At 51.0% G+C, this 24454-nt stretch overlaps 7 protein-coding genes across 7 annotated transcripts; 2 read left to right on the top strand and 5 right to left on the bottom strand.

Annotated features, from left to right (window-relative positions):
• Nucleotides 1-14: 14 nt before the first annotated feature.
• Nucleotides 15-1711, bottom strand: MRS44_015814 (uncharacterized protein; the record flags this gene model as incomplete). The annotated part of the gene is made up of 4 exons (XM_046284179.2): nt 15-1119; nt 1171-1306; nt 1354-1592; nt 1662-1711. The coding sequence occupies 4 exons, from the start codon at nt 1709-1711 to the stop codon at nt 15-17; spliced, it is 1530 nt and encodes a 509-aa protein (XP_046130036.2).
• A 934-nt stretch (nt 1712-2645) lies between these two features.
• On the top strand, nt 2646-9514 carry MRS44_015813 (uncharacterized protein; the record flags this gene model as incomplete). Its single annotated transcript, XM_065619362.1, has 6 exons — nt 2646-3970; nt 4021-4688; nt 4891-6236; nt 6284-8025; nt 8090-8401; nt 8503-9514. 6 exons carry the CDS (start codon nt 2646-2648, stop codon nt 9512-9514), a joined length of 6405 nt encoding a protein of 2134 aa, XP_065475434.1.
• A 402-nt stretch (nt 9515-9916) lies between these two features.
• Nucleotides 9917-14058, bottom strand: MRS44_015812 (uncharacterized protein; the record flags this gene model as incomplete). The annotated part of the gene is made up of 10 exons (XM_065619361.1): nt 9917-10511; nt 10569-11351; nt 11397-11649; nt 11909-12124; nt 12182-12303; nt 12468-12742; nt 12803-13091; nt 13147-13559; nt 13615-13927; nt 14039-14058. The coding sequence occupies 10 exons, from the start codon at nt 14056-14058 to the stop codon at nt 9917-9919; spliced, it is 3279 nt and encodes a 1092-aa protein (XP_065475433.1).
• Nucleotides 14059-14170: 112 nt separating this feature from the next.
• Nucleotides 14171-16455, top strand: MRS44_015811 (uncharacterized protein; the record flags this gene model as incomplete). Its single annotated transcript, XM_065619360.1, has 3 exons — nt 14171-14835; nt 14885-14951; nt 15001-16455. 3 exons carry the CDS (start codon nt 14171-14173, stop codon nt 16453-16455), a joined length of 2187 nt encoding a protein of 728 aa, XP_065475432.1.
• Nucleotides 16456-16649: 194 nt separating this feature from the next.
• MRS44_015810 (uncharacterized protein) lies at nt 16650-17825 on the bottom strand (the record flags this gene model as incomplete). The annotated part of the gene is made up of 1 exon (XM_046272865.2): nt 16650-17825. The coding sequence occupies one exon, from the start codon at nt 17823-17825 to the stop codon at nt 16650-16652; it is 1176 nt and encodes a 391-aa protein (XP_046130041.2).
• A 1138-nt stretch (nt 17826-18963) lies between these two features.
• Nucleotides 18964-19493, bottom strand: MRS44_015809 (uncharacterized protein; the record flags this gene model as incomplete). Its single annotated transcript, XM_065619359.1, has 2 exons — nt 18964-19315; nt 19372-19493. The coding sequence occupies 2 exons, from the start codon at nt 19491-19493 to the stop codon at nt 18964-18966; spliced, it is 474 nt and encodes a 157-aa protein (XP_065475431.1).
• A 2308-nt stretch (nt 19494-21801) lies between these two features.
• Nucleotides 21802-23409, bottom strand: MRS44_015808 (uncharacterized protein; the record flags this gene model as incomplete). The annotated part of the gene is made up of 2 exons (XM_065619358.1): nt 21802-22316; nt 22383-23409. The coding sequence occupies 2 exons, from the start codon at nt 23407-23409 to the stop codon at nt 21802-21804; spliced, it is 1542 nt and encodes a 513-aa protein (XP_065475430.1).
• Between the last annotated feature and the right edge of the window lie 1045 nt (nt 23410-24454).

Genomic DNA, 24454 nt, shown 5'->3' with positions numbered 1-24454 from the left:
GTTTGCCTGATCCCTCATGGCTTGCATTTCCAGCTGGATGGCTGCCTGTGATCGCCCCCGATATAAGTTTGCTCTCTGGGATACAAACAATGATCACGCTGGAAGTCAATGCCCCGCGTGTAATCATCGTCAACAAACTTTGTCCCAGTCAATGTCTCAGGTGCACGTCCCTCTTCGACCCAAGCAACTATCGTAGCCAGAACGTTCAGTTGGGGATCAAACGGAATGCCAGCAGCTGGAGCACCACCACCTTGGCCAACAGCCCATGCCCCGGGGCCAGTGCTATAGTGAAACATGCCAGAGATGCGGAAGAATCGAAAGTAATCGTGTAGGTCTGGGTCGGTGTTTCCCATATGGCCCCAGAAGCGCTCCGTGTTGAATTGGGTGATTTGGTTATCCTGACCACCGTGGTAGCTGAGGATCTTCCCACCGCGCTCTTTGAAAGCAGGAAGTGTTTTTGGGTATGTCCGGATGTTGAAGGGGTTAAGTTCATCAGCACGACGCACGAGGTCTCTGTTGTAGGTGATGGCATCCCAGTCTAGATCGTTGAGAACGACATATCGAAACCAGTCTTCAGAATAACTGAACGGTTTGCCAGCCAGCAGTTTTGAAACAGCCTGCTCTTCGTTCCCTGGATTCATCCGAGGAAAGATGAGCCGTCCGTCGGGGTAAGTGTACGGTGCGTAGATTTCTTGGACTTGTTTGACCTGTGCGAATGTGAGGCAGTCGGTAGACTTGTCTCGCCGACAGAGTAAAGTCCAGGGGTTGAAGAAGCATTTGTTGGGGATCTCGATGATGCCGTCTTCAACACCATCGATATGATCGCATTGTTTAAGAATCTCGTCGTGTATAAGACCTTTCCAGGTCTCCGCATTGATGAAATCAGGTGAGCCTATAAGACCAGTGATGGGGTAGAACATGGCTCTCTGACCCTGAAGATTGTTGAAATCGACGGCGGGGGCCCCGGCAATTATACCGTCATAGTCACTTGGAAATACTTCTGCTGCCTTGATGCCCATGCGACCGCCTAGAGAACACCCGATGTAGTATGAACGACCGGGCTCCTTGTTGTAAAAGTTCTTGATAATCTTCTTCGCCGTCTTGGTGCCTGTGTGAAGGCTGGCCGAGGGTCAGCGTCAAATATCTATCAGGGTACTTAAGCACACCTACGCTCGATACGAAAAGTCCTCGATAATATCGGGGTTCTTGAAAAAAGTTTCACCCGTAGTGCCATTATGGCCGTTGTTGGTGCCCATAGTAGCAAACCCGTGAGCTGTTCCATAGGCCAGGTCCTCGTACTTGATACCTAGCAATTTCATCAGCATCGTCTCTCAATTTCGCTAGAACACTCACATCCATCAACACCCCCATTCCCAGTCGCGAGATATCTAGCACCTTCCCACTTCTGCGGAAGCCATAGCTCAAAGGTTATGCTGGATCGCTCTGAAGTCGGGATCTGCAGAGCAATGCGGCAGATATCAGCCGAGACTTGCTGAGAAGGCCGGTTGCAGGACTCGACATTGTCATCGAGGCCAAGCTTGGTGCCATTAATAATGTACTCCAGGCGCGTCAAGGTGGAGTTGAATATTAGTCTGTGGGGTTTGTAGGAGAGACAGTGCCTGCGGAAGGAGTTGTCTAATCTGGAGTCCCCTGCAACAAACAGGGGGCCAAGAGCTAATAAGCACCACCCTATGGAGAATGCGAACAACATGGTAGCTATGGGTAAGTAGTAGACAAGCGAAGTCGTTGAAGGTTGGTCGGTGTGAGGTTGTGTCTGACTTCTATGCTTACTAACCCTAACAACGTCGTTTGATTGATTGAGTTTGGAATACATTACACCACCTCGAGGAGAGATTGACAGTCACATGACCGTGTACCCTTTTAAGTGTGAAGGCACTCGAATAATATTTGGGTTTAAAAGGTAACTAGTGTTGGTTGTATTGCTCGAACTATATTGTTACGTTTGTTAATTTATAGGAGGTTTTCATCTTGGTTTTTATTGTGCCTTCTTTTCAAGCCGTCTCATCCATCCCTTCAACAAGGCGAAAGAATCGAGGACACAGCCACCGAGCATGCGACCGTAGCCAAGCCACATTGCCTCACACGACTCGACGTGCAGTTGAGGGGCAGCCGGGTCAAGAGAAACGACAGAATGTGGCTAACTCCTCAAAGCCTATGACTACAATAATAAGTAGGTTTATATGACATACACCAACATATACTAAAAACATCATAAGATGAAATGATGCTCTAACCGCCTCTTCATATTCTCTCTATGTCTTTATTACTATCCTTAAAGCAGGGCATACTCATTCCCTTGTTTTGGCCAGTGTCTTTTTTCATTGCGCTACGTGCATGAGGGGGAGGTTCATGCACTCTGTCACTGGCTGTACTAACCGCCCACGACAAAGAGGCGCATCCAGGCGGCCCAGCACAGCCTGACTTCGCCTCCAAGAGCCTCAGGCTGGCTAACTGACAGGCTGACAGCAGACTCCTGAGCCGGTACATAAGCGCACCCCGCTTCTTCCAGATTGCTTCCTCATACAAAACTTACCATACCACAAACGAAAAGCACTCCGAACTAACTAGCCAATATACATGCCCAATGGAACCCTACCTAGCCTATATGGTTAGTGTACACGAAAATGGCTGATCCGCTGTCCATGGCAGCGAGCATCGCTGGCCTCATCAGTCTTGCCGACACCCTCTTCCGCCACACATACAAGTTTGGGCGCACTGCAACCGGCGCCAAGAAAGAAATCCAAGCTCTTGCCACAGAGATCAACAGCTTCTCGGGTATCCTTCGCAACCTCGAGGCACTCGCTGATGAACTGGAAGCCGAGGGGCAGGCTTTTGAGCCCGCCTTCCAGGTTGACCATCTCATCGAATGTCGAAAAATATTCGACAAAATTGAACGCCAGGTCACCAAGGCTCTGGACAGCTTCAACAACCGCTCTCGATGGGAAGGCATCTCACGACAACTGAAATGGCCTTTCTCAGCCTCGGACACACGGGACTTGTTACAGCAGCTCTCTCGCTGCAAGGACAGCATCACCCTCGCAACTTCAGCCGACACCATGCGCAACTTACAGCTATGCCTCATGAAACAGCGAGAGCAGGGCGAAACACTCTCCAAGATGGCAGCAAGTCTTGAGAAGATTGAGGTTCGGACGGCTATCATTATGGACCCGAGAAAGCAACTTGTCTTGGACTTCTTTATGCCACCAAAGCTCAACCCCCAAGCCAACTTGGACCAAAGTCTCAAGCTACGACAACCAGCCACTGGGGAGTGGTTCACTCAGTCCTTTGCCTTTATGGAGTGGCTTCAGTCGCCTGGATCAAAACTTTGGCTTAACGGAACTGCTGGCGGTGGCAAAACCGTCTTGGCTGGTGCTATGATTCAGGAAGCCATCGTCAGGAGCGGAGCCGAGTCTGATGTCGCCGTGGCCTTTTTCTTCTGCGATTACAAGCAAGAGGCGACGTTGAAGTCAGTCAACATAATCGGGGCTTTGGCATCGCAGCTTGCCATTCAAAGAGACGATTCGTTTGATCTCCTGCAAGAGCATTATCAGGAACTTCATCCAGCCCGCGGCCTCAACAAGCCAGCAGACGTGGATGAGCTTGCGAGAGTCACGGCCAGCATGTGCAATCTATTCTCGCAAGTTATCATAGTTGTTGATGGGCTTGATGAGTGTGGTGATGCTGTGTTCCAGGCCTTGGAAACCCTTTGTGACTTGGCCGACCTCGCAAGCACGAATTCGATGGCGCTGCTGAGCCGGAACGAGGTCGAAATCCGACAGGCTCTCGAGGGTGGGTTCAAGGAGTTTATCATCGAAGCACGTGAAGAGGACCTCAAAATCTATGTCCGGGCCGAGATGGAACGGAGGATCCGAACAAAGCAACTGGATATCCAAAACAAGACAATCAAGGATGAGATCCAAACTGAGCTGGTCAGTAGGGCAAACGGAATGTCAGTACCTTTCATTCCCTCATGTTCTCTTCGGACTACTAACAAACAAGGTTTCGTTGGGTCGTTTGCCAGCTGGACTATCTGGGCCAGCTGCTCACTGACGCAGACCGTCGCCTAGCTCTTTACGAGTTGCCACCAACCCTATCTGAGACATATCTGAGACTGCTCCAGAGGATCAACAAACGTCCACCCCGAGTCCGCAAGCTGGTCCAGAAGTGCCTTAGTTTTATCGCCTTCTCCCCGTCCATGTCAGTCGAGGCACTCTGCCTGGCCGTCTCGGTACCTGAAACTATCGGCGCGCGGATGGATGAGACAAACACGGTCTCCGAAAAAGAAATTGCTCTGTGTTGCAGCAGCCTGATACGAAAATCTGCCCAAGATGAATGCTTCGAATTCGCCCATTTCTCGGTCAAGGAGTTCTTGCAAGATGAGATGCTCTTACAGATCCCGGGGCTTGACGCTTACAAACTTGTCGAGTCGGAAGCTCGAGTGCTCATCTCTCTCCAATACCTGAGGTTCTTGCAAGTTGGCAACATAGATGATGATTACGTGGAATCCTTTCTCTCTTGGGACGATGAGACAGAGATCCCGGGGTTTTCATCCTTCTTTAGAACGGCGTCTACCGGCTGGCTTGATCTTACGTGGGGCGGACTTGACGACCCCTCATTATTGGATGCTGCCAAATCCCTATTTCACCAAAGCACAACGCTCAACTTTCGTCTTTGGGTTTACGCTCTATTTCAAGAAATTTTCTTTTCACACTTAGACGGCGATCCTTGGGGGATGCAGAACCAACAATCAGTGAGCTGGCTTTCAGCGATTCACTGCCTCCGCTGCACGTTGCCTCTGCGCTGAACATTCCCGAAATATGTTCATTCCTCATTCAGGCCGGGTCCCGAGCCGATGAGGATTCCCCCTAGGGACACCGCTTCTACTTGCCGAAGTTTCATTTCTCGGTTTCATAGAGGATCTGTCGGGCGAATATCCTGACCGTGGCTCGCTCTACTTTGAGAACATTCTGCCTTCATCATCTCGGCGAAACAACACAATCGATTGCCTCATGTCATCAGGTGCATCTTTCAATGATCTTGAGGGCCCGGTTGGCGACCATTCCGTGCTATTGTCCGTTGCCACCATTGGATGTCATTTCCAGGATTTTGACCCGTTTATTACACTACTGGACCACGGACACATCCCTACTGACGACGACATAACTGCTTTTGGAGATTGCCTCAAGACATGTCCCAAGAGCGAGGATTGCTCAGACTTAGAAGAAGCCATCCTTAGGCTACTCAACTACTTGATGAAGTCATCATCGTACGACTTGGACTGGGGTTTTGACCTTGGCAACAAGGTCTGGCTTGCCGCCGTCACTCTTGGGTTCGACTTCACAAACGACACGACCTTGACGGACAGCCGGATCTCCCTTTCAGTTGCGGCTCTAGTGGACAAAGCATTGCTCGCAATCGAGAATGACGACACTGCCATGGTCCAGCTCTGTCTGAAAGACGGCCGCGTCGGCATCGACCAGCCTCTCCAGCAGGGTAGCATTGATGGGATATTGCTACACCATGCTGTCGCAGCCGATGCCCTGGGGTGCACCCGTCTGCTTTTAGAGCTTGGTAGTGACCCTGAATGCAGGACAAATGCAGGGACTTCGACTCTTCATTGCTGCAATCTGAAGGGTGACGGGAGCGCCCTGAAGCTTCTCGCCGAACATCAGGTGCCGCTGCTCGCTCAGGGTTCAGATTCGGGCACTCTCTGGCATGCTTGTGCAAGCTCTTATTCATGCGAGGTCTCGTTCGTAGAAGCTCTGTTCAGCATTGACTCAGAATGCAACCAGAAGGCTCTACTAATGCGAACGGAAGCTGGCTTGACGCCCCCAATGCTGGCCTTGATGGCTCTAGAGGATGCCCCCCAGGACTACGTCGAGCGACTAGAAAGCAAAGCCCTCCTATTTCTGCATTATTGCCAGAAAACTCCAGATTTCTGGGATCAGCATGGATCCTTGTTCACCCTAGCCAGCCGGGCTGGCTCCAAGAAGGTTTTCCAACTCTTGTTACAGCTGGACCCTGGGTCCCATATGATGAAGCCTGGCGACAGCACGCCCTTTCACAGCTTGGGAGTCAATCCAACAAAGGAGTGGCTGGAGTTCCTGACAGCGACCTATCCTGAAGCTCTGCAACTTCGATTTGAGGACCGGCTACCACTCGAGATCTATATTGAGAAAGCCTTGCAGTCCTCAGAAGCACCGCAGAGCGACGTGGTTCGGGCCCTTTCCCCCCTGGCCTCTTTAGACTGAAGAACAACAAGGGGGCCACGCCATGGAAAGTTGTATGTGACTTGAAAGAAGAAGTTGAATTCTGGGACAATTCTGAGTATTTGCTAGGAGAGGGGTCGTCGGATCTCGTCGAGGCCTGGGTTGATCTGTTCGGCCTCAAGGCAATGGAAGGCTACGAGATTGAAACTGGTCGATGCGGTGTCTTTCCGTTGCTCGATCACTATTGGACTGGACTTGGCACTTGGCTGGTTCCTGTAACAACTTTGGAACAGGCTATACAGTCTTCCGGCCTCTGGGATCCGACACAGGACGTCGTTCTGGGCTACTTGAAGGAGGCAATCAAGGACAAGAACACCGCTGTTGTCGAACTTTTGGTGAAGTACAACGCAGATGTGCACCAACGAGAATCCGGAATAAGCTCGCTCGAGTTTGCATGTCAGTCACGGCGTGCGTGCAATCTTTGTTCAGAACCCGAGGGTATTACTATTCTCCAATGCCTTCTTGATCACTCGCGACCTGAGGGAGTTAGAGAATTCTCCACTGACAAGTCGGCTCTTTCAATCTTGCATGGTCTCGCCATGAGGTCGCCCCCCGAACGCATTGAATGGCTTTTAAGGCAGCTGGTGGAGAAGGGCGCGGACCCGAACGCCATGAACCCCAACGCGCCAATGGAATCCCGCATGCCTCCGCTCATCTGGCACCTAGACCGTAGATCTATTCGTTGTGCTGAGGTTCTCCTAGAACTAGGAGCTGACCCTCGGCTGGCTAGGTCTGATTTCAGAGCCGTCGATGCAGTCTTCACCGCGTGCTCTAGAGGGTATGTGGATTTTCTGGATAAGCTGGACAAATACTCAAAGGAGAAATCCATCGATATGGACTGGATGAGAAAGGTTTATGTTTTCCCACGCCCTGGGTTGACATTTAGAGACGCTACTCTTTTTCACTGCGCATGCGCCAAAAAGGACTTTGACATGGTCAAGTTTCTCGTTGAGCGGCGACTGGTTGATAACGTGGACTCTGTCTGTGAAGGGGGATTCACAGCCCTTCATCTTGCTGCAATGTGCAACCAGGCGGCCATTATCGACTTCCTCGTCTCTCACGAAGCGTCGGTTAATCTCCAATGCGATCAAGGCCAGATCGCTTTGCATCTTGCAGCAGCTCATGGAAACATCGAAGCAACTAGTATGCTGTTGAAGCTAGGTGCCTTGAACGTGGTTGATATGAATGGAGAAACTGCGCACACGTTGGCCAGCGCAGAGGGACATGGCGACATTATGAAAATCCTTCACGAGCAACTAGAACCACGGAGTGAGAGCGAGACAACTGAATCCCCTTTGAAAAAGAGTGCCCTTCTAGCTCGACGGCTGGGAGTGGTGATCGAGCGAAACAACAAATACGAATGCCAAAGGCTCTTGGCAGACGGCTGTCCAATTGACGAACCAATACCAAGACGGACGCCGACCTACCCTCTGCTCTATGCCTTGAAATGGAAGCGAGTTGCGATTGTCGAGTTGCTTCTTGCCAACGGGGCAAACGTCAGGGTCAATGATGGGGACACTTGTCCTTTGGGTCAAAGCAGAAGCGTAGTCGAGGAGGTAGGGCGGTACCCAGCCTATCTTTCACTTCTTCCCACCATTCTTGACAGATATCACGAGGATGGCGGATGCTGGCTTCATCACCATGATGTTCCCGTACACCATGCCGCATGGAATGGCCATTTGAAGGGCCTGAGGATAATGCTGGATTTTTTGGCTAAACATGCTGCCGCGATTAGGTAAGTCAAAAAGAGCGCCGAAATCGTTCAAGTCGTTAATAGTCAGCACCTACAGCCTCCGAAGTCATATCCGGCCTGAGGATGTGGTTTCCTCGGTTGTTAACCGCAAGTTAGGGCTTGGACAGCTGCACCCAAAGTTCCGCGGCATGACAACGCTGCACATTGCGGTCTGGTGCGGAAACCTTGCTTGTACTCAGCTACTTCTTGAAAATGGGGCAGATCCCGATCAACTTACCACAGAGGGAAAATGCCCACTTGACTTTACGACTGACCCAAAGATGACGGCGCTTCTTCTTCAACATGGCGCATCCCCGGCCATTGTTCTGACAGATTCCTTCAGCAACCTCCTCAAAGATTGGGGGGGGGCGACTACTATGTACTGATGAGGATGTATCAGAACTACATGCAAATCCCGTGTATAGAAGCGCGAGGTGCCCTCGATTTTTCGGTGCCCTCTTTCATTACTGAATCACTGAGTGGTCTAGACTGTTTGGCCGCCCAGGAGACCCTCCCGGCGATCGCAATCCAGGGACATGGCTATGCCTTCAATTATTTTCTCTGGACATGGCCGCAGCTGCCGTCATATCTCTTGAATTCCGAGGTGTCTCTGGAAGCCCTACAGCCATTCCCATGGCACTGGCTAGGTCGACACTTTGCAATAGGCTTTCTTGACACAACATTCAAGCAGTTTCGCCGTCGTTTTGGAGACAGTGCTCTAAAGAGGTGGTTAAACCTTCAGCCCGACCGAGGATGGAGCCCACTCTGCAGAGCTGCCTCGCAAGGCTCAATCAAGATCATGGAGAACTGCTTGGATATGGGTGCCGATCTTGATTTTGAAGGGTGTCCCTTAGGCTCGGCTTTGATGATTGCGAGCGCATGTGGCCGGCTCGAGGCGGTCCGGTTACTTGTTCGAAGTGGCGCGACCGTTACCTACAATGGAAAGATAGGACCCATCAACGTGTTCTCGGTGGCTCGATCCAGGAAAGTCAAGTCCTGGTTGCTGGTGGGCCGGTTCAACGACAGATTGAGGCTACACGCGGCTGACGAGGCTTCAACTCGCCACTCCAACACCCAAGTGAGCTGCTGGAGTGGGATCGTACAAGCCAGATTCAAGCTCGTGGGCTGGACAGCAAGGCATGGTGAAGAGTCAGCATTCGACTATGCTCGAAGACTGTGCCAGATCAAGCGGACGGGTTTTACGGATGGCATCGTTCCAGCAGATGGGTTCATCTATCCCCAGAAATCCACACACTTCAATTTTTCGACGAGTTCTGAGGGCGGAACCGCTGCTTTAGGAGAGCAACGGTTCCACCTTGATGCTGAGGCAACCTCATCAGAGTCTGTCTGTAGTGGCCCGGAGACCAGTCAGACGTCAGCATCTGCCCAGAAGTACGAAGCGAGTTGCAGGGAGGTTTTGATAGCAAGAGGCGCATATCACAACACAGGGGCGCAAGGGTTCATGGTGAACATTGGCATTGATAGTACTTAGGAAAGGTTTCTAGTAATACACCATGTTTCTTCTTATCATCTTCATATTATCATAAAACAAACAAAAGGTTAAGTAAAGTTACCTACTTCTATAAAGAAATTTACATAATATTGAGTACCTTTTGACAATTTATTATCAGGTTTAGAAACTATTTTGTGACTATTACCCGCACTTCACCATTGCCTGGGAGTAATTTATGACTAGGTTATAGAATTATTAACATAAAAAACAACCACCGTCGCCAATCTTTCACCAAACCGGTCGCCCCTTTTAGTATATGTCACGCACTGGTACCTGCCATCGCGTGATGTTCTGTGTGTTCTGTGTGTCCTTTGTGTCCGTCGCGCCCTTCGTATCCCTCACCCTTGCCCTCCGGCCACTCCCTACCTGTTTGTGCCTCGTTTACTTCGAGCCACGCGACCTGTCAGGAACAGGCCTCTGAAATCGAAGCGTTTGGGTAGCGTCACTTGCGGTCAGGTACTCAGTCAAAGAGTACAACAGGGGGATCAAGGCCTCAATGTCTTCCCACCTGTTCAGGTCAAAAGCTGCAAATGGCATCATGCGCAAGAATCCCCTAGTCTCCACTCTCACGTTTGCGGTTGACGTGGTCTGCTTGGGAGCCTGTGGTGTCATCTCCCCAGGCCTCGCTCCCGGCTTGCTTGGCGTGACTGGTGGTGGTGGGCGGCTGCTCGATGGAAGACGTGTGGAGGCCTGGGCCGGCGGCGGCGAAGGTGGGTGCCCGGGCGCCTTGGAAGGAGACCTGAAGGCACTGAAAAAGCCTGACTTTGTGGTTCCCTTGGATCTACCCCGTGACTCCTCGTCGCTGGATGTGCAGCCGCGTGGATCATCGCCCGGCCGTCCCTTTTTCGAAGGTGAAGCTTCAAGGGTGAGTCTATGCCATTTGATGCTGTCACCCCTGATATGCTGGATATAAAGGTCGTCATACTCGGCGATGATGATGAACACCTGATCATAATCTTGCGAAATTAGAAGCCGACTGGACAAGGTTAGTCAAATACTTAGGTCATCTCTTGATATCAAAGAGAGGACAAACCGGTACGTCTTGGTCTCGGGACTGGTTGGGAGTAGGCCTTTCGTACTCTCCGTCGAGATCCAAGCGGCCATTTCAGCCCCTGCCTGAATTTGTACCGCTTTTTGGTTGCTGGTGACTGTGAACCGATGGAATGGCTTCACCTCGATGATCGCAAGGGCGTCGCTAGAGTCCGGATCTTGGTGATCGCGGGTGGCTTGCAGGTAGCCGTCGGTTCGTGCCGTCATGATATTGGACCGTTTAGTGCGGTCATCGGGATCCGGATGACTGACGGAGAATTGTTTATGAACAATCGACCAGCTGTATTCTCGTCGAGAGGGCTGTTGCAGCAAGGGCATACGCACGCCCTGCAGGAAAAGGAGGAGTGTCATGTTGACGAGGGCCTCATCAGGGCGATGTTTGTTGATCATCCTGCCTTCGGCGCTGAGACCAGACTCCGGTGTCGATGCCCCATCTCTGCCACGTAGGGAGCCGGCCGCCCCAGAAGATGCAGCAAGCCGATCGGTGTGCGTGGGTGAGGCGTAGGGGGCGGAAGACGTGGAAATAGAAGACGACTGACTGGAAGCGCGATCCGAGGAACCACCACCACGACCAAAATACTGAGGAGGAACGACGTTGCGATGGGGCCGACGACGGGGGTCAGAAGGCTCCACCAACATCCGGAACGGATCCGCGTCGTCGTAGATTTTGCCCTCCTCCAGATTCTTCAGGCATTTGACTCTCTTGACGATTTCGGCGAGGTTCAATTTCCAGGCGGCCATATACGACCACTCCATGGAGTTGTGACTTTGGGATCTTAGAGCTTGCATCCATGGCTCGTTGGCGAGTCACCGATCAGCGGCAGCTTTCAGATCGGAACCTCTGTCTCCAAAGATGGTCTTGTGCGTCGCTTTGCCAGTGGGGGGCTGCCAGAGTACTCGGAGGAGTAGCCAGTCTTCGTACTTCAGCTTAGAGGCTGAGCCAAAAGCATTTGGGCCGATGCTGGAAATGTCAAGGCTGTACGGGTCGGCCGTTGCATGCCTCTGACCAACGATGTCGGCCCAGTCCTGAGGCTTGGAGGGGATAGGATATGGATCCATGCTTCCTGAGGATGAAAGGTTGGTCAATCAGATGGAAGATGGTAGGTTGGCACGACGAGGTTGAATGAATAATTGAATGATGAATGGCTGTGATTCAGAGTCCTTGAGGAGAGATCGAGTAGTCTTATTCAATCTAGGCTAGCCTTCCTGACGGTGTTAGTTGTTAGTTGTTAGTTGATCTTGCGCAGGCCACAATTAGCAGACCCGGTCGGCGCGGACCCAAAATAGACCGCAAAAATGCCGAGCGGCTAAAGGGCCACCCACGCCGGGCCTTGTAGAGAAAATGCAAACGCTGTAGAAAAAGTGATACAGGCAATTCTATTTCGCAAGATGTGCCTTGAATGTCATAGGTGTTGTTGATGTGGTGCGTGCATGTGTCGTGGGTGGGGATTCCCCAGGCAACAGGGGTGGTGGGATTTCTTGTCTTAGGCGACCAGGCCGGTGGGAACAGGAACCACAACGGTGAGCAGACGAAGCTCGCTGTGGACAGTAGAGAAATAACTGAAGCAAGGGACGGCCAAAAGAAGCATGACTTACGCGCTTGGAGAAGGCTCTTGGCGAAAAAACCCACTTCACTAAGAATGAAGATACAGTCTCGTTTGGGCGGATGCGAGATTTCGCAACAGATTCCAAGACCCATTTCGTCGTTCATCATTAAACTTGACCGGTCTCAAAAGTTCCATGTTCCAAATACAATTCATGACTCGGCCAGCGTGAAACTCCAAACTCCAAACTCCAAACTCTTCCAAATCGCTAGTAAAAACAATATGTCGCTACCAAAACATGCCCCGGGTCTTCCGGGAACCTGAACTCTATACCCTACCGGACATCGATTGTGTTGGTAGACATGCCCTTCACGTCAGTCACCTCCACCTCAATAGGTACAGGGTCGTCAAATTGCTCGGCCTCGGGTATGGACAAGCGGGTCTCTCCGACAGCTCTGCTATTGAGCCATCGGATGACAAGTCCAACTTCTGTGGACATGACGGGCGTATAGAAATCGATGAGACGTGAAGGCCGAACAACAACCTTGCCATTCTGGAAATACGCCTGGGTTATGCGAGCAGAAAATCGACCATGGAAGCTAAGAACAAGAACCTGGATGGTGTCAGAACGTCTGGCGGGTCATTGGACGGGTTTGTCGGACGATGAACTTACAGGATAGATGTAATGGTCAACATAGACGCGGGTCCGACGGATTTGCTCCCTGAGAAGGCCAACTGCGACCCGTAGTTCGCTACGAAGCATCCCTTGGTGGAGCGGACGGGATGAGTCGTACACCGTAGCAACTGCATGCGGGACATTGGGATTGTGGCAATCAAGTGTACCAGCGCCACGCTTCCACCTGTAGTATTCGCCGCTCGTCCAGAAATCTCGGAAGGGTTGGTCGTCGTCGGTCGAGAACCAGATTCGCTCAGAGCATGGGGCCTTACGGCCATGGATGTATCTGTGCTGGGCATTAGAAACGGGGTGTGCCCAAGAAAGGCAATGACAATTCTTACCCATGAGTTGCCCAGCTCGATTCTACCTTGGCTGCTTCCTGGCAGAACACAGCCAGCAGTGCAGCTTCCCTCATGTTTGCTTCGTATATCGCGCGCAAGTAATTGTACCGCTGGTTGGGATGCACCTCTGGATCAGCGAGCCTCTGGGTTTCTTTTCGGACCTGGTGGTTTCGGATCGGCTCTAGCTGGGGCCATCTGCGTTGACATAGTCCTTGAGTCTTGTCGAGGACATCCACCCCATATTCCATGTTCTCGATTGGGCCAGGAAGAAAGAATCGCGGATCAAGGTCGATGGGGTCGTCGTCGTCAATATCGAAAGAGGAGCCTCGTACAATGGAGATCTTCTCCAGCGCATAATTATCGAACTCGGTGATCTTGTATAATTTGTCGAGCTTGTGCTGAATGTCGGAGAGCTAATGGAATTCTTGTTTTCGGAGCGCATATCGAGGGTGCTTGGAGCCGCGGTACTCCTTGTTCGGTGGGGTCGTGGACATGATGGAGGGGGAGGACCGCAAGCGCAGGCACGGCGGCCGAGCCGAGAATGAGGGATCGAGTATATGGTTTCAAGTAGAGAGGGTAGCGGGCTCGTTCCCGGATATCGCTTCGCTGGGTTCCGTGGATGTTCTTGATGATGTCAATGTTTCTGCCACTTTTGGTTGCTTGTTTGTTGTTAGTGGCGAAAGCGGTGAGGGGGCCGTCTCCACAGTGACGCGTGACCAACAACCACTTTACGCGACTCTGGCCGATGGGAGGAGTTGAAATGATGGGATTGAGAGAACGGCTATGCAGGTGATGTTTCTACTGCTCTTTCAATTGGACTTGCTTCTTGGTTAATTGTGGAACGAGCTTTTGGAACACTCAGTGCAGTTTGGTGCTGCAGCTGACCAAGGACATGCCTGGTGAGGCAGTCATTTTAGAGGCCGATGCGGTGATTACGTGCATAAGCACCAGCACAAAGCAAGACGCAGCTGAACAATCTTCTTTGTCCATGGTTTGACGGTCTCAATCAATTATCCTCCTGCCGATGCCTCTGTCTCGGCCAACTCTCGTTTCTGATTCAGAATGCTCCCGCTGTAGTCGCGTCGTGAATGAGCCCGCCCGTCACAAGTTCTCCTCATTCCTCAGCGTCAGCAAATTACTGCGCGGGCACCAGGACGTCACGATCCACCGGCAGCCCTCGGAGCTTGTGGCCAGTGTTCAGGCAGGCTGTTGGTGGTGTACCAGGATCTTCCACTTGATCACATCTGCCCTTGACGCTGAGGCTGTCGCCGTTCAAGACTTTCACATCCTCTGCCCCAGGGTCAAGACAGCGGCGACACTAAACTACGAGGGCCTGTGGTTGAGAATATGGCTCCCCGACAACAAGATCTCACGCTTGGAGACAAAGGCTATCCTGGGCGACAGTCCTCCATGCCGCAGCTTTTCAGATGAGACCGAATATGTAGCCTCCCAACGCGCCCTGTCCTTCCTCGCCGATCGCGTCAACAACTGCAAACAGAACCATGCAAAGTGCCGCAAAGAGAACCAATGGTTTCCATCAAGAGCACTACAGGTACGGGCCCTCAACAACACCATCAGCGTCAAGGTTATCAGTCGTGCGGATGTCCCTTCAGGAAGCGAGTACATCACTCTCAGTCATCGATGGGGCGACTCAGAACAGCTCACATTAACAAGCGACACCCTCGTCACGTTCTCAGAGGGCATTCCTGCTGACAGACTCCCGAGACTGTTTTCCGAGACTGTTTTCCGAGACTGCTCAAGTAGCTCATCAACTCAATGTTCCCTACCTCTGGATTGATTCCCTGGTGAGTTCCTCAATCGCGACACGATGCAAAACGCTAACAGCAATGGCAGTGCATCATACAAGACTCCGAAGACGACCTCGCCAAAGAACTTGCAGTGATGGACAAGGTGTACCATAATGCATACGCCAACATCGCTGCTACATTTGCCTCCGATAGTTCGCGTCCTTTATTTCCCGACCAAAGTCCCTTGTCGTTCCTGTCTCACAAGGCACCCTCGCCTACACGTACACCCACCAACACAGCGTCCAAGTTCTGGTGGTTTGAGGGCGACGCGCGCGTCTTTACCCATCTCGATGAGCAACTTCTATACAGTCGAGGCTGGGTCTTTCAAGAGCGGTGCCTAGCGACAAGAAACGTCAGTTTTACCCGGTCCCAACTCTTCTTCGAGTGCTCTGAGGAGCTCAGCTGTGAAGCTACCGACATTTCCAACCCTTCTCTCAACAATACCTTCGATTACCCTCTGAGATATCTCCCTCTATCAATTTTCCAAGACTCCAATGCTCAACAAGACCCCGAATTGTTCTCCATCAATCGCCTCGATCAATTGACAAAAGAGCAATGTCTAGATCTCTGGCACAAAATGGTTCAGATGTATAGTCCATTGGCCCTTTCCGATCCAAACGACAAACTCGCTGCCCTGTCTGGTCTTGCACGGAGGTTCCATTCTCGGCTCCAGACACCATATTATGCTGGTTTGTGGTCTGCCAATTTGCGATCCGAGATTTGCTGGGCGAGGGCTCACACCAAGCGTTCTCAAAGGCCATCGAGGGCGAACAATGGTGCGGTTGGATATCGCGCACCCACTTGGTCCTGGGCATCTGTCGATGGTGAAGTGGAAATCGACTACCGTGGCACGTCAAGTTCCAGTTGGTCCTTCGAAATCCTTGAAGCGTACACTACTCCATTAAAAGGGGACAAGTTTGCGCAGCTGGCCGACGGCAGACTTGGCCTGAGAGGAACCATGTTCGTAGTGAGGGAAGAGGATGCGCGAGCAAACAACTCGCGCAAGGCCCTGATCTTTCTTAACCCCCCAACTCGGCAGCCGTTGTACTGTTACTGGGATATCGATGGGTATGAAGTGACATTCCCATTTTACGCCTTCATCCTAAGATCTCGGGTCGACAGACTGTCGGACAAGTTTGAGATTCATTGTCTCGTTCTGACCCCAGTGACACCTTCACGGGGTGTCTACCAAAGAGTGGGTATGGGACATCTGTCAAATTACGGCATCGATTCTCCTCCTACTTTGTTACCAGAGGTAGCACAGCTAGCAGAGGCCGATGCCCCGCCGTCGAGGCTTTTTGAAGAAAACGACTTTACAGCCGATGCTCAACTAGACGAGTTACAAGGTTCTGATAACAACGGACTTCCGGCACGCAGAACTGAAGACGCCGAACAAGGTGGGACTGTCACAAGGTGTTTGAACTACTGGCGGAGAGATGGCGTGGACATACCCTCAATCCATCGCGATGCAGCAGGGCAGCATACAATTATTCTCGTCTAGAATCACTCTCCTCTGACGTGATTTAGATATGATATTCGAGCTTCATATGAGCTATAATGAAGGGGCTAAACCTTCAACGAACTTTTAAACTCTCTTCAAAGATTTTATAAACCTTCTTTAATGATCTATAGAACCTAGTTACTCCCGCCTTCTAATCCTTAGAATAGGTGCATAATGCCACTGCCAAACCCACACTACGCCTTCACAGCCTCGACCTTGGCCGAGTGGATGAACTCGTCGCTAAATGCGTAGTCGTTGTACCCCTCGTTACTCTTAAACGCATAGAACAACTCCCTCTTGTAAGGCGTGAACGGCACCCCATTCTTGACCCGAAACACCAAGTCCGGGTTCGAAACGAACCATCGACCAAAGGCAACAACGACATCCCACTTCTTATACTGCTCGTCCACCGCTTGGTATATGTTATGAGGCAAATAACCGCCAGCGACCATGACAGGAGATTGGTTGTCCCACGCTTCGAGAATAAAGTCAAGGCTCTGCTTCTTCTCCCCAAAAGGATTCTCGATATCTGAGGCCAGACGGACAATGGCATCAGTAAGAGTAGGATTGCCCCGTGGCTCAACAAAAGACAGGTACGCAAGCTTGTACCCGGCTCTCTTGAGCTCCCCGATGATGTAGCTTGTTTGCTCCCACGTGTCAGTCGTGTAGGCACCCTGGAAGCTTGCAAAAGGACTGAGGCGAAGGGCAGTTCGCTCGGCGCCAATCTCCTCAACAACGGCCTTGACAATGTCAAGCAGGAACCTAGCACGGTTCTCGATGGAGCCACCCCATTTATCGGTTCGGTCATTGATGCTACTGGACAGGAACTGGTCGATGAGATACCCGTGAGCACCGTGGATCTCAACGCCATCGCCGCCAGCATCAATAACCTTGCGGGCAGCAGATCGAAAGTCTTGAACCTTTTCCCAGATTTCTTCCTCGGTCAAGGGAGTAGGTGGAATCGAACGGCCTTCCAACTGCTTGTTGGTGCTGGACGAGTACTTCAGCCCACGACTCTGAACGTACTCGGGGTACCCCGCGCGGCCCATATCCCAGAGCTGCTGAAAGATGAAGCATCCCTTGGCATGGACAGCATCATAGATGCGACCCCAGGCTGTGATTTGCTCAGGCGAAGAGATTCCAGGAGTGTGGGGAGCTGCCTCTGCGGTCTTGGAGATGCCGGTGGCTTCACTGACGAGAAGAGTTCCAGGAGTTGATGCTCGGTCTGTGTAATACTGGGTCATGATGTCCATGGGGAGGTGCTCTTCATCGTTGCGAAGACGTGTAAGAGGGGCCAGAGCAATTCGATGGGAAAGGGCGACGTTTCCTAGCTGGAGGGGCTGCCAGAGGTTTGACTGAGGGGCAGACATGATTAGAGTGGTGTATGTGCAAGAGTTGTTGCTAAAGAGGAACTTAGTTTGCAAGGCAAGAAATTGTTTGATAGTGAAGAGAAGAAACCCTACACTTTCGGGAGAGATCCATCAGTCTTTATAGAAACTCAGCCCTACTCGATCTCATGGTCGATGCCCCCTCGGTCAGGAGTCCCCTTGCTTCGGCATCGCATGATAGAAGCCTCGTCGGAGGAAAAGTCTTCCCGCTTCTTGGTAGTATAATGGAAGGATTCAAACACAATGGCCAGTGGTTGGCTTGCTGCTTGCTAATCATGCCCATCCATGGCCAGGTGGGCCTCGTATGGACAGCAGCCTTGTGGGTTCGACAACGTCTGCGTCCGAATAGCTACGGTGCTTAGAAATCGACCCCTGCTTTTGCGTAGGGAGATAAGGCTACTTCCAACGGATTTGATCCGGGGTTTACTTACCGAATGACTCAATTGAAGACGTGAATGTCAAGATGGTATTCTCTTGTCAGAACGCACGATCAACTGGGGGTCAGATGAACCCTGTAAATCTCATCGTCCAACTACCGTACGAACTGACCAACCGGATATTACAGAGAAGCGGAGACGATCCACACGTCAACGGGAGCTTATTTGACAATGCTCCAGAGCAGTCTTGTCATGGGGTTGCAACTGCATACCCTACGCCGACCAGATGATATGCAGTTGAGGCTTTTCCAGTGGAATAATCCTTGGTTTTGATTCTCACCCAGATGGCGGTGCACTTAGCATGGTATTTTTAGCAATTTGGAACTTTAAATGATATAAAATGATCTGTGATGTGAAGAAGCGCATCAATCACGGAGCAGCCGCGTAGAAGCCTCGCCCCAAAGTCAGTTGAGCAGGGGCCGGAGTGGCCGTTAGAGGAATCAGTACTTCACTAATGAATGCCGTACATTACTTCACGTGTTATGAATTGATCCAACTCTCTACATAACTATGCCAGCCAAACTGTGCATAAAATGTGTAAGCAACGGGCGAAACCACTTTTCGCCTGTTGCTCAAACCTCGTCGCCCAATGCTCGTTGACCGACCCGCCCCCACACCTAATCAGAAGCGCCCGCCTAGCTCATCTGCTAACCTACTCGAAGCAGCTCACTGTACGAACTTTGCTAGTCCGACTCGGTTGTTCTCTCTCGACTGTGCCGCCGCCAAAACTCGTTGAATCTGGGGAATTGGGGGTTAGGCACATTGTTTGCAGAGGTCGCTGGTGTGTTGGATGTGCCTCCAGAACGATCAGTCGACGGTCGCCTGAGGGTGTCATCCTCGCATATGTCTTCCTCTTCATCATACACTGGCATGTTGGTCGTGTTTGGTGAAGAGCGCATCTGAGGGGTTGTGCGGTTTCGAGTGTGATGAGGTGGTGATCTCCTGGGGGTATCGTCCCCGTAGATGTCAAACCCATCATCCACTCTCATCTCCTCCTCCTCCTCTTCCGACTCTGCCGCCGACTCTTCAGTGTCTCTATGATAAAACCTCCGCCTCTGTCTCCAATCGCGAAAGCGGTACGTGCTCCTTACCGCGCTCCCTCTTTCTCCCTCCTCTTCTTCCTCGTCGTCTGTCTCACCAGTGCGTGGGTTGTAACGGAAGTCGCCATGTTCATCTGTTTCTGTCGGAAAGTAACCACTAGGCCAAAAAACATGGCGCGCCACTTTAGTTAGTGGTGCTTCCCTTATTGCCTACTATGCTGCCAATTCAACAGGTGTTAGGTCAGAGGACAAAAGTAAAGACTTCATAGTCATAACAAAGCACTACCAGCGCACACGCAGCGGTCAAGAGGTCAAAAAACCACGCAGAGAGTAAAAATTAATTAATTTTCTAGAGCCTCTCTCCAAAGCTTTGCTTTTTAATTAATGACCTAGCGTTTTATGCACGCATCAAAATTTGGATTTTATGTGGGCGGAGCGAAATTTTGGTTATCTATTAGGTTAGGTTATCCATTAGGTGGTCCTAGATGGTATGTGCTGGTAATTCCACAGGACGAGTAACTCCAGAAAGCTCGGAAAATATAGGATTGTTCACTTGAGTCGGTGTTGCCTTGTCTTTAAAACGGCCAGGGGAAGAACCAAACTCCGCTGCTACTGTTCTTTTTGACTTTTTTCTCCACAGGACAAACCATCCCACAAGGGCGGCAAGTAAGATCCCGCCAATTCCCACGCCGACGCCGATACCAATCTTTGCTCCCGTTGACAGCCCAGCGTTGCTCTTAGATATAGAATCAGGGGCGGAACTAGAGGATATTGACGGAGTGGATGCTAGAGTAGTAGTCGTGATATCGGTCGATTGAAATTTAAGCTGAAACATGGGCGCATAAAGCGTTATGGTAGGTTCTGGTTTGGTAGGTTTTGGTTCTACCGTCGCGGTGACGGTGACTGTGTTCCCGTTATTCGTATCCGTATTGCCAGATGTAGGTTCTTCGACAAACACAGTCGTGAATAGGAGAGTGTGTTCAGTGCCTGTACACCGAAAATTGTAAAGGACGTTTGTGGATATGGAAGTGGCCAGGCAGGTCTGGGCCCATGTGAAGCCACCAGCCCGGTCGATTTCGATGACAGAGCACGAGAATCCCCTAGCATCCAATAGTCAGTTTCGGCAATGCTCGTCCCTAGTGATCTGGTAGGGTTGACATACTTCGGACAGCAGCCCACAGCGGTTTCCCTGGGCCCGGGTTCGAATTGTACCTGCCACTGTTGGCCACCAGAAATGGCCGTACAAGCGCTTGTGTATCCAATCGGACATTCGAGGCCTGGGGAGTAAAATCCCCAGCCGTAAAGTGGGAGGCCATGATCTTTAACTCCTCTCATTCGTGGCGGCCAACAGTCGGGATCCTCCTCAGTATCTCCAAAACCATCCCGATCGACGTTTACACAACGCTGACCAGATAACGAATCATCAGAATCTGAATTAGCTGCGTAGAAGATGGAGCAGCTCGCTGGCTGAGACCAGGCCGTGGTGAGGGGGCCGAGAAGGGTACCGTGTTCAGGCATTTAGGAACCAACGCGTCCAATAAGCCTGATTGGAATAGGAAAGTAGTTGCTCGAGATGGGACTGATAAAGAGGTTCCTAAGCGCTGTGATCTGAATGCTTCAACCGATCAAATAGAGCAGGAAAATGATAAAGGCAAGACAGAAGCGCGAGTTCAAATTGGTGATAATAACAATTCCTTGTTGGAACTCATCCCTCGAAGCCTTCAAGGCTTCCACGCTCCTGTATATATAGAGGTTAAGCTTTTGCCGGGCGCGCCGGTCTGACCAATTACCTAAATGTTTGGAATTTTTCCAGCGAATTCTCTTACAACTCACTCCACACCAACATGCAAAACAGTGATTAATTATGACATCTGGATGGCGCTCCAAGAGCTATGGAGGGTGGCAGAGGGCCCTGAGAAGACAGGTTAGGCTGAACACTAGAGTATGCTTATTGGTAAGTCTGGCATTTGCCGGCGGGATAATTTGATGGTGGGAATGCATAGCCACACAACACCCACGGTCCGGTGATCTTGTTAGATTGGACAGGACTGGATTTAGGGTTCGGATCCAGTCCAGTCCAATTCAAAGGGTGTCATGTCGTCTGAGAATAGTTTTTCCATAAATTAGTGTGTGTATTATTCATGTGTGTATCCGTCAACTCCTGTGCATCTACCCATGGGTCTAGATTGCAAGAGACCCACTCTCATAGAGTGGGTGGCAAATCCTGTGACAGGTGCGAAATTCTAGGACACCCGATTACCACCAATATGGCTGCAACCACTGGGGATTTTCGCATTTAACGGTTAGAATGTGTCCGGATCTCTAAAAATTTCCATGCAGTGTAATTTATGCGTAATGATGCTATATCCAAAAGCTAAGCCCCACCCCCCAGAAACCGCGCACCCCAGAAACCGCGCATCATCACGAACATCGCTCATTTCAAGCATCATAAATAACCTCAATTTTAACAACATAACAACATCACGAGAAGACTAAATCTGGCATTCCCGTAATCTCTAATTGCCACTCATGAAATAGGTCTGCTTTTTTCCACTTCCTGACTTTTTCTGATGTCTCCCTCGGCTTCAGAAGCTTCAACATCTCCTGACGGGCCTTATCAATATCAGGAACCTTTGCAAAGCGTACATTGGGATCGAAGGGAATCTTCTTTCTTCTTTTGGGCTTCATTTCCTCCCTTTCATGCCTAAAGAGCAATAATTCCTTTTCTTGACTCGCCAATGTGACGTTTTTGCGGTCCATATCCTTCCCAATTTTCCCTATAAAGAGTCGCATCGTACCATCAAGCTTTGACGCCGAAGGGATGCGTTCAAGTGAAGCCCGAAGCTCTCGTGATGATGTAGGGGTCTTGAAAAGACAAGGGGATGGCGAATGGGCCCTCTTTTGCGGTGTTTTTGGGGTCTCTGGCAATGAGGTTGTCATGGGGTTCATCAGTGGCTTTGCAATTGATACCGGCCAAAGTCCAGAAGCCTTCCAACCTGCAAGGATATTCTTAGACGTCATCCCTACTTTCCTTGCCTCATAATAACATCGTAGGAACGTACATTTGCCGATAGGTGTGTGTGCTTGGATCGAGGAAAGCGAGGATATGAGACGACGATATCGCTGCTTAAGGGGACCAAAGACGGCGAGGTCAAGAGGCTGAAGAACATGGGAAGAATGCGGGATAAGGTAGAGGATATATATATCATTCCAGAAGCACTCAAACATGAATTCTTCGGTGATATGACTGCCGTGGCCGTCAATAATAAGCAGTCTTTTGTCTCCCTCCTTTGCCGGCTTTGTCTGAGGGATGAAGATCTTCTTGAGCCACAGAGTCGCGATGTGGTTATTAGTCCAGCCCTTTTGACTACATGTAAAGTCCCAATCCTTCAGGAAGTCAAGGAAATGAGGGTCTTCAGGAAACCAAGACTGTTGAACTGTCTGTCCTTTGTAGATGACGAGCGGCGTCAACGCTTTCCCCGTGGCCGAGATACACTCAATGATTGTAGTCCAGTCTGTTGAGCCGGGGTTCTGAACGACCGTACGGTTCTTCTCTGCCCTTCCTAGTACGAGACTGTTATATCCGAGTCCCTCCATGATACCCATTTCATCCATATTATGACGGTTTTCCGGCTGTATATCCTGGATAACTGGTACGGCGAGATGAGGAAAGAAACCCTTGATATTCTCAATAGTTGCTCCGTTAAATCGCGCTGAATCAAGCCTCTGACCTCGCAATGTCTTTACGCCTTCGTTACGGCGCAGAAAACCCTCCATCCAGTGAGTCCCAATAGGTTCCTCGTTGCCGTTGAGTCTGGCGATGCGGCCCGCGAAGTCGATGACTTGGGCGTGGCTTGGGGCAAAGCCGAGGTCGTCTTGGGCTATGATCCAAGCAGCGAGGTGCTTTTCCTGCTCTGCTGAGAGCTTCTGGAAGTGTTCATGACTTATGGTGTGACTTTGAGAGCCAGAAATGCGGCCACGGAGGGTTGACTCTGGTACGCCATGTCGCCCGGCAGCAGTCCGCACGGCCACGCCTTCGCGGACTTCCTGAAGAGCGTTTTGAATGTCGGTTTCAGTGTATTTAGGCATGAGGATTCCAAAAATACAAGAATTATCGCGATAGCTTTAATATTGCATGAGAAATCGCGGTCTGAAGATAATTGAAGATTGATGTGTTGGTGGGGAAAAAGGTGCGCGGTTTCTGGGGGTGCGCGGTTTCTGGGGGTGGGGCTTATCCCTACTACTACTACTACTACTACTACTACTACTACTACTACTACTACTACTACTACTACTACTACTACTACTATACACAGTCGTGCTAGTAACAGAAGACCAGTCCCCTACGGGGTCCGCCAATACCTTTTTAGAATAAGCCGAGCCCTTGAGAAGCTGTCTATGTTGTGGTTATAGGGATTAGGCTCGCTGTCCGTCTTTGGGTCAAACTCGTAACAGGAGGGTAGCTGAGTGGCCAGTTTGGTCTGGACGATTGCGCTCTGTGTGAAGCCCAGACGTGGGCAAACCCCGAGCGGAAGTATGTAGATGGGATAAAGACCTTTGTGTTCCTGCCAGCGGGTGGCATATATGTCGCCTGGCTTTACCGTCATGATGTTGGCGGTGTTTCGTACCGCGGGTGGTCTGAAGCAACTTTTGCGGGCTTCATTGTTTGGTCGCCTGCTTCCACCAGGCATCTCAGCATCTTTGACTAAGGCTCGGTCGAAAAGAGCGTTGTTTTTGCTGGCTAGTGCTTCATTGCAACCCAGCACGCGGATCCCGAGTTCCCGGATTGCCTGCTCATGACCTCTCCCCATATTGTCATGGGCGTCAGAGTCCAAGTGCTTTGCAGCACCATGAATAGGGTCCTTAGAGAAATGTTTCTCGTGCTCCCTGTATTCCAAAATATACCAAGCGCCGCCTTATGACGGGTACCGGGCAAGTCTGTACTTGGTTTAAGCCTTGCCACCCCGAAACACTTGATCAAACTCGATGGTTCGGTCGCTGGCTAGGGAGCCCTGGACGCTGTTGTGACGGGGTCGTTTCCGCTGTTTGGGCCTTTCGGTTGACTTGGTGATCCTCCTCTTGCGAGCGGCGGCGCGGTTATCCAAGTGAATGTTCGGGTGTGGGGTGAGAGGCG

This window comes from Fusarium solani, assembly GCF_023522795.1.
Source record: "Fusarium solani strain SB1 chromosome Unknown bctg00000011, whole genome shotgun sequence".
In the NCBI taxonomy this organism is placed as follows: Eukaryota; Fungi; Ascomycota; class Sordariomycetes; order Hypocreales; family Nectriaceae; genus Fusarium; species Fusarium solani.
The sequence above is the reverse complement of the archived record's forward strand: the minus strand, read 5'-3'. Positions and strand labels throughout refer to the sequence as shown.